The 13284-nt window shown below is 36.6% G+C and overlaps 1 protein-coding gene across 3 annotated transcripts in view; it reads left to right on the top strand.

Moving 5' to 3' along the window:
* LOC109603660 (dachshund homolog 2) overlaps positions 1-13284 on the top strand; it is a 130068-nt gene that overhangs the window by 26218 nt on the left and 90566 nt on the right. For 2 of the 3 annotated variants that reach the window (XM_049969971.1, XM_049969969.1), the window contains exon 2: positions 5870-6003. In XM_049969971.1, the coding sequence (XP_049825928.1) occupies positions 5870-6003 (134 nt within the window). The remainder of the gene's footprint in view (positions 1-5869; positions 6004-13284) is intronic. The other variant, XM_049969970.1, reaches the window with a different exon arrangement.

Here is a 13284-nt window from a genome sequence, read left to right as displayed (position 1 = left end):
AAATATATCATTTTTTAAATATGGGTATTCTTGAAAATACGAATTGAAGAGATATTTTAATTAAAACAATTTTTTATGTCCATGGCAATTAAAAAAATTGCTTGGATAAATATTTAAATGAAAAAATAAAATGGTTATCCAATTATTTCAAAATTTGATTGTTGAAAATATGAATTTAAGATTAATTTTAAGGAGAAATTAAAAAAATATATATTCAATCCAAAAAATATTTTGTAATAAAATATCCATAGAAATATTACGTAAAAAAAAATAAACATAAACATTTTTATTAATATTTAATACGACTTAAATTAAGTAGGTCCCTCAAAAATGTTCTTAATTAAATTTTAATTCATTTTTAAAATCTTTTGTGCTTTTTTTGAATTCTTATTCAACGATTTGTCTTTTATAAAAAAACTAATACACATCATCAATGTTGTTTTTAATTTTTACAAATTATAATTGTATTAGACGATTAACATAAAACGGAGAATCTTTTGGCAGAAACACAGATCAATCATGCGTTGTCGTTTTGGGGAGGGGTTCCAGTTTTTTAGCACCTGGCCGCTTTTAATAAGTTAAAAAAAAACTACCCGCGGAGCAAAACGCATATTTCGGACAGATGTTGCGCGAAATTACGAGATCACGGGGGTGAGCGAGCACATACTGAAAACTTACGGCCGATCGCCGGAATAAACCAAATTAAAAACGGCACAACTTCTCGAACTATGCAAATTAAAAGTTACGCGTGCGTTCGAGGAGAGAAAAAAAGACGTATTGCTGATATTAAAACAGTTTGTTGTGGGATATTAAACGGGATTTTAATAACGAATCGTATTGCGGCAGGTGAGGGGGTTGTTCTCTGGGTTCTGGCACGCCGAGTCTGGTTTACGTCGGGTGTCACGGGGGTTAGATAAAACGGCACTTGAGTTAAAAAGGACATTTACGACGAAACATGTGTTTTTCTAGATACATTTTCTGTCTGGCCTTTTTTTGGTCGGCCTTCTGTTTTAGGGCCGGGGGTTGATAAAGCGTTTAAAAATAGCGTTTCAATTAATAATTGGTGGCTGGTAAATTAGAAAGCGTCATTAATTAATATTAAAGCCGGACAATTTGTGCGGTTTCCTTTTCCACGTGGCGAACAAACAAAACGAATTTTTCCGAAAGAAAAAAGGAAAACATCCCCGACGACTTGTGTGCACGGTGCTAATGTTGTTTTACACAAAACACATTTCCAACGAAATGAAAGACTAATATTTTTTGTGGCAATATTTTCTCACAATCACGCGTGCATGCTTAAGCAGCACGTTTACATTGGATCATTAAAAAAACATCCGCACACCACCGCACCCCATCAAAGATGATGCCTTCATTGTCCCCTTTGTTTCACGGCACAAACAAAAAGTGCGCCACCACCGCCTCATTATAATAATAGTAATAATGATAATAGTAATACATGTTTGGGTGTCTGGTTGGATTTTCAGCAGGTTTTCAGCAGGTCGTAAAGCGAGAACACTTTCGTCCATCGCACGCCGCACAAACGGCATTGTTAACAGTTAACAGCGCAGCAGCGATTTTACGGTCTCAAGAGACGTGTCAGTGTAAACATTGTGTACTTTTCATCTTTTGATTTATAGTTTTAGAAAGGTGGCGCCCGAGTTTTAATGCCGGTTTATTTATCCGTCGTTTATCGCCGAGGGTTTAATTTCCACACGCCGAAATTAGACGCGAGCATTTCTGTTCCGGCCAAAATAATAAATTCCGACACCGCGACACTAATTAAAACCGACACCGAAACGATTTTTCTTTGCCTATGTATACCGTCTTCGGAGCGGCCCCGGAGGATAAATCTCGTTTTACCAGTTGTTTTCGATTCGGGGGGGTTTTAGTTACAGTCGAGTTGCCTCGCCTTAGGAAACAAATATGCTCCTTTGGGCGTAAAATTAAATAATTTGTAAATGCGTCCGATTCAATCATCGGCTTTTAACTTGAGGAGTTTCGCCGTTCCAATTGATCTCTCCCTTTCGAATTCCACGACCAACTTAATCGTTTAATTTGTGTGTGTTGCGCTGTCTAATGGGGCGGGATGCTCCCGACTGGAAATTCTTAGCCAACTTTCTTATACAAGCCCTTCGGTTAGTTGTGCAATACATTTTTTTTTTGACGTAGAAATTGCGCGTCAACCCGGAGCCTAATTGTTAATGGGAAATCCGATGACAATTACACGTTCGAATTGGCATTCGGGGAAACTGGAAACTGGAAACTGGTAACCGAATGCAGTTAACGATTATTAACTCCGGACTGCGATTCCTACAATTAACACCCGATACCATTTCAATTTTCGTACTGATTTATCGTGCGAATTAATGAAAGGGGGAACGACCCGAAACGCCCGCCATCCATTTAACAACCGACCGATTTTTAATTGGATCTCCAAATAAATCATTTTTTATCATTTACTCGTGAAATGGGGCCTGAAAATTTTTAAGTGCGCTTCTTACATTTCTTCTACATTAGTCACAAATTTCAGACGCATTGTCTGGAAAACGTTTTCTAAACAAACATTTTTCTGAGAATTCGAAAATATTAATGGCTTTTTAGAGAGGCACATATTGGACTGTAAAAATGGTATTTTTATAGGATTTTGCTGTGGGGTTTGTTAATAATAGAGGTAAAGGTAGACGTATGTTTGGCACTATGTAACATGTGGTGAATAGTGGATCGAAAATAGGGAACACTTAAGTCGTTTAATAAACAAAGGTCAACTCCATTTTTTAAATTTAATTTATAAACTTACGTATATAAATTACTTTGGGTTTCTTACAATTTTAGCATTAATTAACAATTTATTATTAACTAATTAATTTATTTATTCATCATGACTAGATGTGTGTTAGCTCAAAATGTCCATAGAATAATCCTATATCTGGGGTATCCCAAATTAGTTATCTCTGACTATTTCGAGTGTTCTCACACCAAATAGAACAAAATGACTTAAGTGTTCAAAACTGGCTTTTAATGGATTAGTTAAAGCTACGAAATTTGATATTTAACACATTTATTATTCATTTTGCGTTAATTTTTGAATATAAAATTTAGATTTTATAAATATATTTGTCAAAAATAAAAATAAAAAAGTTATAAATAAAAAAAATCAAGTTTTTCCAAAAATATATGATTTATGATATATTAACTTGTCTTCAGCTAGATTTTCTTTGACATTTTACTGGTTCATTCCATAACTATTGAGATATAGGGTGACAAAGTTAATAATTTATTTTAAAATTTCTTCATTTTTTATTTATAGAAACATATCAACGTTATAGAACTTGTTATTCAGGGTTTTTTAGAGTGAAACATTCAACTTTAAAATGCAATAGAATAATACTGAAAAAATATGATTTTTATTACTTATACAAATATTGAAATGGTTGGTTAAACGTTAATTAATTATTGTCTCTTTGATATTTATGAATCTGGAATTAATCATTGATTTTAGAATACCCTATAAAACAATCAAAATCTATATCTCCGTAATGATCAATGTTTGTACTAAGATAAGATAAGGTAAATTGATCTATTTTCATCTCAATAATTTGTGGTACAGAAGCGTTACTCTTTTGGGGACACCCTGTGTATAATGGATTAAAATTTACATCTAAAATTAAAAAAATAAAAGGAATACTTTTAAAAATACCCATTTTATAAACCACTATATTGCATAAATATGAGTTTTTGACGTATATTTCGATAGTAAACAATAATATTTTGTAATTCAACGAAAAATCGGACTATAGAAAAGTTTATTTTGGCTACGTATAAACTAGCGCTATTAATAGAAACTAGCCCGAAGGCAGATCCACGTGTTGCAATTTGGGCCCATTAATTCGCTCGTCTTATTTCCCGCACCAAATTATCCATTTATGGGATTCGGGCGCCCGATTGAAATGGCTGGCGATCCCCGGAAAAAAAATAAAACATGGAAACAAACGACTTGGCAATAAGGAGGGCTCACATTTCCAATGTGAGCGAAATGTCCGCCATTGGCGCGGGCCAGTCAATCATACCCCAAACCGTGTAATTAGTGTCTCGGGATTTCGTGGCACACACAACGTTTTCTATGAGTTCACGCACTTGGAACAATCGCGCTCACACGAACGCAGATAAATCCGTATCAAAGACGGGAATCGTTCAACAAATAGTGATTAAACTGATGAGGAGGTTATTTCACGCACATTAATGCCTTTAATAAATCGCCTGTTATTTTTTTTATAGGATTTGTGTAATTGGAGGTACACATGTTACGTCTGCCCACGCCCACCTTTAATAACCCGCCATTAACAAATAATTGTGCAGAAGGCGAAAAGTCTTTGTGAATCAATACGGAGACGAGCAAGCACAGAAATTGGCTTGATTGATCAAAGACCCCAACACACATGCGACACGAAACAATAAAATCCCTCCCCCCCGGTTTCGGCAGTAGCTGGTAGCTATCAGCCAGGCAGCCAGGTATCCCGCAGGGATGCCGTAAAAGATTCATAATCTCAGATTAAGCAGGAAAAAAAGCCATTTCGTTTGACTAAACGGTTCTTTTGTTTGAAAATTACAATTGCTCCTGCGAGACATTAGAATCCCGATACGGGGAGTTTAAGCGGGCGTTCATTTTCAACGAGCTCCTCAAGACTTTCGACTCTTCGCGTCGCGCTTTTATCTTGAATTACCGCCGACCTTACATGGGCTGTTTCCTCGGGGCGATGTGTTATTTATTGATATTGTTTTAATGCGGCCGAGTATCTACTCTAAAGGCGATTTCGGCAGGAATTAGTGAATGAAGCGAATGAATGAACCTGCAGGATGTATTTTTATCCGTGTTTACTCGACCAACTGGCGGTAAATATTTAGAAGGTGCGTGTAAATGATGCCAGGCGGAAGACTATCTAACCGAAACTATTCTCTCTTAAACAAACAAGTTACTAAACATTGTTTGGGTTACCACCGTTCCACGTTCCTAGTGGGTGGGACACTTTCTATATTACACGATTTTTCTGGCCAAAAATATGGCCCCCCCATAGATCACATCAGGCAACGAACAAAAACCACTCAAGGACAGAGGCGTAACGTCCATGAATCACTCGGCGGCGCGATAGCCGCAGGACTGTATTGTTTATCAGCTGTCCGGTAGCAGGACTCGATCCCCGTTCCGACCTCGCGGTTATTGAGGCAGTTTGTATCATTTTGACAACATAATAGAAAACCGCACTGCGTTCAGATTAAGGCTCCACTCTCATCCCGCCCGTTTGTGTCACGACTCCTGCTTTATTGCGCACAAATAACCAGGAAAGGAATCTTCCAAAAACCAGTTGAAACGTAACGTCGAAAGTGTCATTATTCATGGGCGTTGCGTTGAGTTAATAGACCATATTTCACGTAATTGAGTTGCCCGTTGTCCGGTATTGGATTCGAACGGAAATGAAAGTAATAAATCAAAGAAGGGGGGGTCCATTTGTCGATTGACCGGCGCGATATCTGATACCGATATTATTCGATGCCGAACGGACGTGCATCTAATGGATGGACTTGTCAACGGTCAATACCTATCTGACTCCACTCGCTGTGTTATGACGGACCGTTTCCAAATTATATTTACTAAATCTTCGACACGTCCGTGCGGATTTAACGGACGATTTGGGACAAAACTTTGAGCCACGTCTCCCCCGTTTTACACTCTATTAACTGACATGTTAAGTTAAAACGGCGGAGGAAGGAGCACAGCTTCTCCTCGACATTGATTGGGTGCGACTGTTGGGATGAGTGTGTGGTGGCGTAACGTTGGAGTTTTTAACAACGGTAATTCTCTACTATTTTGCAGTTCCAGGCCCGGCCGACCACCAAAACGAGCCCCGGTTGGTCTGAGTCTCGCGGCCTCCCATCTCCAGCATCAGCAGCTCAAGAAACAACGCATGGACAACGGCGACTACCCCTACGAAAACGGACACATGGCCGGTAAGTCTCTATTTTAGCTATTAGTTATTAGGTTGTACGTGTGTGTGTGTGTGTGTGTGTGTCTGTGAGAACGAAGCGAAACTGTACAGTTGTTATTGTGTGCCAAGGAATCGTTTGTCTTCACTTCCAATTACGAATGTTTATACAGCTATCCCAGCGTTACTTACGTTGTTGCAGATGCGCACACCAAACGAACGTTCAATTATAAATATTCCGCCGGTTATTATATGAGTTTTAATTGTGATATAAAAAAGAATATGTATGTTGTATGGAAAGTCACGCTACGGATTTCTAACATTTCAATAACAAGGGGGAAGCTATTCATTATGACACGGGATCAATTTGTTGCCCATTGAATTCTTTCTTTTTTGTGTTAGTTAACGGCCGACAATTACATGTTGTATTAATATTAATTTTTATAATTAATAATTTGCATTGTAATCACGTGGCTGCGGGAATAAAAACAAGTGCATTGTTTCAAACCGATTACAGGAGTTGTGTTTCAATTAACTAAACTCAAGTCTTCCTTTAGATTCAATCGTATTAGTTTTTAAAAATTACGACCTTTGTGCCGTTGCAGTTTAATTAAAATCACTTAAAACGCCATAAAAATAAGGAGCAATAAAATATGTAAACCTTGATATTTAAATTGTGAACGCATGCAAAAATTTAGTCGGTAGTGAATAAATATAAAAGAAACAGTGTTCCTTATAAAAATAACTCGAGTTTGAATGTTTTAAACGAGCGTTTTTTATACGATTAAGATTAACAACTTGATAAGCATGTTGACAGGATATTTTTTAATTGCGATAATTTATCGGTGGGGAGTTTTGGTTGCGCAGCCGCCTTTATTCGCATCGGAAATAATTTTAATTAGATTATTCCTTACTTCCAAAACAATAATTCATGATATTTATATCAAGATTACGTTTGTGTTTCCGGTTTTTGAGGACAATTTTATGACAACCGGCCGACGAACGAAATAAAGGGACTAAATTAATCTATTACTTTGTGCCTTAAGGATTTTTTTGCACGCGACCCAAGATTTAATATGTAATTTCAGATAAACATGAACAGATTTTTCACGATGAAAACTCGTTGTAATTACGTCCAGCAATCAGATCGCCCTTGTGTGCATTATATTTTTATAACAGATCCAAACATCCACCACACAAATATGGAGCACGACTGAGAAAACGGAGCACAGAGCACAGAGCACAGAGAAAACGGGCCGACACGTATCGTGTGTGTCAGCAATTAATTCACCTCTAGAAAGAAACAACAACGAATCGATGCACATTTAAAGCCCGTTTCCCATCTGATACACGAGTCGTAGTTACGTGTTTTGATAACTCGCTTTTGGTATTGCTTTTTAAATATTATTCCCTTATTTATATATTGAAACGGCCGCGCAATCGAGTGCACGGATACACGAATCGCATGTCCGGCACTACGAATGCAAAATGGAACGCGAATGTGTGTTAACAATTGGAAAATCGATGCCGAATGAATACGATTTTTAGTCCGGTCATCTTAGTCAAAATTAGGTGCGAGATACTCAGCTATAAACTCGCATAAACTTAAATTTTGACATCCCAAAACTTGTCTTAAAATTCACACACGAGAGGATGGCCGCAACTTAAAAAGTCAGATTTTCTGCACATTTTTTGTAAATATCTCGTTTCCTATGGGTTTTACGCTACTTGTATTTATTACCTACAATTTTTGTTTTAAACATTTTTTCATACGTCGAACCGTTGACGAGATAGAGGGCAGAGAGTGCGCGACTACAGTATCATTTGAGGTCAACTGGTAGTCTCGATCGAAAATACGTGGTATAAAGTTTATAATTGTTGCTAAATATATAATTACCATTTTTTATTAACTATTACATTATATTCAATCATTTTTTTGCTTACTTATCTATTTTTAATTTCCATTTCCTCACATGTAGTATTTATAGCATGCATAGCATAGACCCATTTACATCGGCATTGTCTCCAACAAAATGTACAAGTGCATCAGACTCTAATGATAATAATAAAAAATGATAATTACATATTTAGTAACAATTATAAACTTTACGTATTTTCGATCGGGACTACAAATTGACCTCAAATGATACTGTAGTCGCGCACTCTCTGCCCTCTATCTCGACAACGGTTCGACGTATGAAAAAATGTTTAAGACAAAAGTTGTAGAGAATTTAATTCTCTATAATATTGGTAAGAAATATAAGCAGCGTAAAACCCATAGAAAACGAGATATTTACAAAAAATGTACAAAAATTCAATTTTTGTCTTTTGACTTGTGACTTTTTAAGTTGCGACCATCCTATCACATGTGAATTTTGAGACAAGTTTTGGGATGTCAAAATATAAGTTTTTCGTCTATAACGACTGGACTATTTGTTTGTGACTTTTCACCACTCCGTTGTTCGTTGTTCTCAATCCCCCAACGTAATTCTTGCCGGACGCGAAACAAAAAGAAATCGTCCACGATTTACATATTTATCGTTCCGATCTTAACGATAATGGCTGGATAGCGTTGGCGTGTGTAAATCGTGTACGCACACACAACAAACATCTTCGCGAGGTCCCCGGATGATTGATGACGGACCCGCGGTCCAGATCAGGGAATCCGGGACGAGTCGTTAATGTCGCCAGTCGTTTGTGGTGTGTACGCGTCGTTTTGATATTTAGTAAATTCGCCAAACAAAAAGGGTTGCTCTGCGGGAACAAAAGGCAGCGCACACAATCGAAATGCCGCAAATCGGATATTGTGCACGGCCGAACAATGTTACGAACGTATTCCAAAAATGCGCGGGTCGCTTGTTACGGATTCCGCAAATCGGGGACGCGCCTTAATTACCCGATTGTGATGCGACAAAAGGTTTAATAACTGACATACCTGAACGTCGATTATTGCGCTGGTCCGGCCAGCCTCCCGCTCACCTAAAACAAACACACATCTCTGTGGTGCACGTTGTTTGTTTCCATTGTTGGCCGAAGACGATTCCAATTTGTTCCATCGGCCAGAAATCAATCTGTCCACGTCAGGCCGGGTCGAAATACAAATGCGTATCACACACAAAGAGAGAGAGACGGAACGGAGAACAATATCTCGTGGCTAATTAAGGCCGTGTAATTATTTCAGTTAATGAGGGTGTTGTGAGAGCCGGGGTCAACGGCGAACCGCGGGACGTCTCGGCATCCCGCCGTCACCCAAATCGCCTTTCATAGATACGCAAACGCCACATAAATATTACACAAACGCCGTAACCAAAGTGGATTGATATCGTTTAGAAGTGTGAGTGTGTAAAACGTGTGTACGATCGGAAATAAAATAAACGCGCTCCTAAATCTGACCAGTTTAACGACGTGAAGACTTATTTAGACGGGCAATTACAGCGACGATGATCTGTGCGTCCGATTTTATTATTATCGGCCCAAGCGTAATTAAAAGGTCCGATGCTCTTTTATTGTGTCTCGTAAATATAATTAAATTATTTTTTTTCCGTTTTATTGCTTTATTGGGGGCGCATTTAATTGACTATTTCGGAATGTGCGATCGTAAAACTTGTTCGCATCACAAAATTTGTATTACTATGTGTGTAGTGGTTAACATGTTTACACGTCTTTTATTATATCTATCGCTATTAGAGTCGGATATCTATGTGTGACACTTGAGTGGCCAAAATAGATTTCTCACACTAAATTGGTCTCTTATAATACCCTTCATTGGAATTCTGAAAAGGTGACCAAAAAGGAATAAGATCAACTTCAAATTTGAAAATATACAATACCACCACCAACTTGTCTAATGAGAAACAAAGTAATACAAATTTTGTGAACAAGTTTGTTCGATCAAATATATTATATAGTTAATTAGTTTTCGTCATATAATTTAATTATAATGCAAATCTTATGAATAAGTTGTTTATTGTATGTTTGACGTTGGTAAAATAACTTCATCATTATTATATTTTATAAAGAATTATAAAAAAACAAAGTATAAAATATTTTTTGACGCATTTGGTGCTTTATTATTTTATTTGGTCTATTTAATTTCTTATTTTAAAATGTATGATGCAAACATAAATTTGTTCACAAGATTTTTATTATTATAACATAGTAAAAGCAAATTATGCAACGATATCATAAAAAATTAGCAAGATATCAGACGTCCGAAAACACTGCTCTTACTCATGTCTTCTATACATGAGAAAAAAACTATTTTACAAGATCATATTGTTTCTAAATATATAAGAATAACAATAAAATGATTTAAACTAAAAAAATATACTGTACATTTAAACAAATAGAAGGAACACAGATATTAGTAGAAAATGAGGCATTATTAAGAAGAAATATGTAAAAATTCCTACCTAGATTATGATTAAGTAATTGCACGTCCTAACTACTTGAACGCTCGAACGGAAGAGATCGAATCGTATCACCAGTCTAAACTTTTTACAAACTTATTAGAGTCTTGAACAAAAGTGGTTGAAACAATGACAATCATAAAATAATGCTGGTTAAAAGAAGCCCCAAAAAAGAAACATTCACAGTCCCGAAATAGAAAAAAGAAAAATGTTTTCTTGGCATTGTTCTCGATTAGCGGCGTCGAATAATGGGAGGACACCCGATCCGAGATGGTGGATGGTGGAGTATTGAGCTGGTCGGCCGGTGGTATTGTTCAATGGCATATGAAAAGTAAACAGAAGTGATATGCAAGCGAAGTACGATATCGTGTTACAGTCGAAAGGGGGATGCGAAAAGTGTGCGCGGGTGGGCCCAGGTACAATTCCCGCCGCCTCCCGCCGCCTCCCGCTCCACCATTCGGGTTTCTGTGCGATTAGTTTTGGTGTGTCTTGCGTCTGGTATGAGTACGATCGTAAAACGCAAATATTACTTACTAATGAAAGCCCACGACGGAAAATTGAATACTTGTTATTAGAATGCAAGGTATTATTTTATGTCCGCCGTCCGCGTTGTTGTTTGTTAATGGCTGACAATGTCGGTGGATAATACATGTAGTGCTGATTAAATTTTACAGTCGGCCAGAACGACCCCGAGACGTAAATACTAATTATTCAGCCACAATGCCGAGGTAATGGCATCTCGAGTGGCCCAAGAGGAACGGCGGTCTTCCATCGTAACTGGAACACACTTCCATCACATGTTGTTTCATAATTTCCTCGAAACCGCACGGCAATTTAATATCGCAGCCCTACGAAAAATCGCAGAAATCCAAGATCCTTTGTGCAACCCGAAACTTGAATTTTTTTCATTCTCATACGCCATTATTTCACGTGCGGATGGACAAAATCGGACGCTTATGGCTTCCGCCGTTCACCAAATGTTCCACGTTCTCTGTGCCAAAAGCAAACAACGGAGGGATGTAGCCAGGGAGTTATTGCGTTACAGCAGACCACACCAACGTTTCACGATGCCGCTGGTGGTGGTGGTAGTGGTGGTGAGGAAAAAACGAATGCTGGAAAGAAACGTGTAAAGTAATTAAAAAGATGTTGCCGAGGAATCCTAACATGGCATTCGGAATGACAAGCCGTAATTAGTGGGAGAGAACCGTTCGGGCAACATTAGGACCAATCCGTAATCCGTGGTAGGCGGTTTAGTTAATCCGTCCCGTGAAATATTAATTTCGCATTTTAATATAATATTTTATCTATGCTCTTTTCCCCGGCCATAAATTTTACTGTGCAATAAATCGCCTATGTGATTATTGGAGAGGGAAAATAAAAAATTAATAAACGTCGGGGTTTTATGGACGATTGTTAATGAATAATGACAGTTAAAATTAATTATCGGACTGTTCAATCCCGCACGAAGACGCGATAATTGAGTTTTTTTGTTTCGGACGAGGCAACGCGGACCTACGTGGGGCAACGTGAGGCAACGTGGGGCAACGTGTGCACCCTTGTACTTGTCAGACCGATTCCGAACGGCCGACTTGATCAGGGTCGATCGGAAAGGACACCTTTTAATTTCGTCCGTTGATTCGCTGATGGGATTTTAGTGTTGTCATAACTTATGATCGCGTCATAAATGACCGAAATATCTCGCATTTATGGGGGCCGCGTTTTACGACGATTCCGAGAACGCGATCGAATTTCAAACTTGTGTTACATTGTGGCTGGATTCTTATTGTTCGCTTAATACGATAATAAGAGGCCGAACGATTACGATTTATTAACCGTGTTAGCTGATTAATAATTAATTAACGGCCAGTGATAAATATACGTGTGGCTCGCGCATAAATGCGGCCAACTCGTGCATAAACGGTATGCGACTAACAACAATCAATTTGCGTTAAACAAACATCTAATAACTTGATCTAGATCGTTGAAACGAAAAAGGCGTGACAAATATTCGCAATCGCGAATTCAGACCATGAATATTACGATTTACTTTCTCGAATCGATGGATTCGAATTAGTTTTTTCGACGCAATCTGTTCGATTTTGTTTTTTGGCTGTTTTTGCTGTATTTTAACTATTTTACTGGAGAAGCGGGTTAATTACAATTGTGCTTTTTGTTCTCTTTAAAGAGAAACCAAAGAATAGTTAAAACTATTATTATACACATTAAAAATTTAGAAAGTATGTATATCTAAATACTACTTTTGTTGTAGTTAACATATTGTTACTTATTCATATAAAATTATATATTATGACCACCCATACAATTTGGAAAATGAAAATATTTTCGTTTTTGTGTTTATTACTAAATTTGATTTAGTTCCATGATGAAAATGATGGGAAGTTCTAAAAAATAGGAACAAAAATATTTAATAATAAAATTTTAATGTTTATTCATAAATTTAATGCATTTTATGCTTGAATGATCATCTAAATATTAAACCAGAAAACTATAAATTTGAACAAATATATTAATTATAAATATGAATTATTAAATTGTTTTGATTATCCTCAAATAAACTGTATTGTTATCACTATAAAAATAAATAAAAGATACACGATTTTGAAAAAATTATACAAAATTATAAAATATTAAGAATATAATATATATTAATTAAATAAAATTTATGTCACTGTTAATATATTTATTAATGTTATTTAATATTTATTAAAAAAACATTCTTAAGTTTAAATAATTTTAATGTTGAATAGTCATCTAAAAATAAATAAGAAACTACACAATTTTGAAAATATATGAAAAAATATGAAAACATATGAACAAAAATGTTTATTTTAGAAACAATTAAATATGTATTTATCTTAATTCTTAAATTTCATCCA

Source organism: Aethina tumida, chromosome 7 (assembly GCF_024364675.1).
Source record: "Aethina tumida isolate Nest 87 chromosome 7, icAetTumi1.1, whole genome shotgun sequence".
In the NCBI taxonomy this organism is placed as follows: Eukaryota; Metazoa; Arthropoda; class Insecta; order Coleoptera; family Nitidulidae; genus Aethina; species Aethina tumida.
Note: the sequence above shows the minus strand (reverse complement) of the source record. Positions and strands in the feature narration are given on the sequence as shown.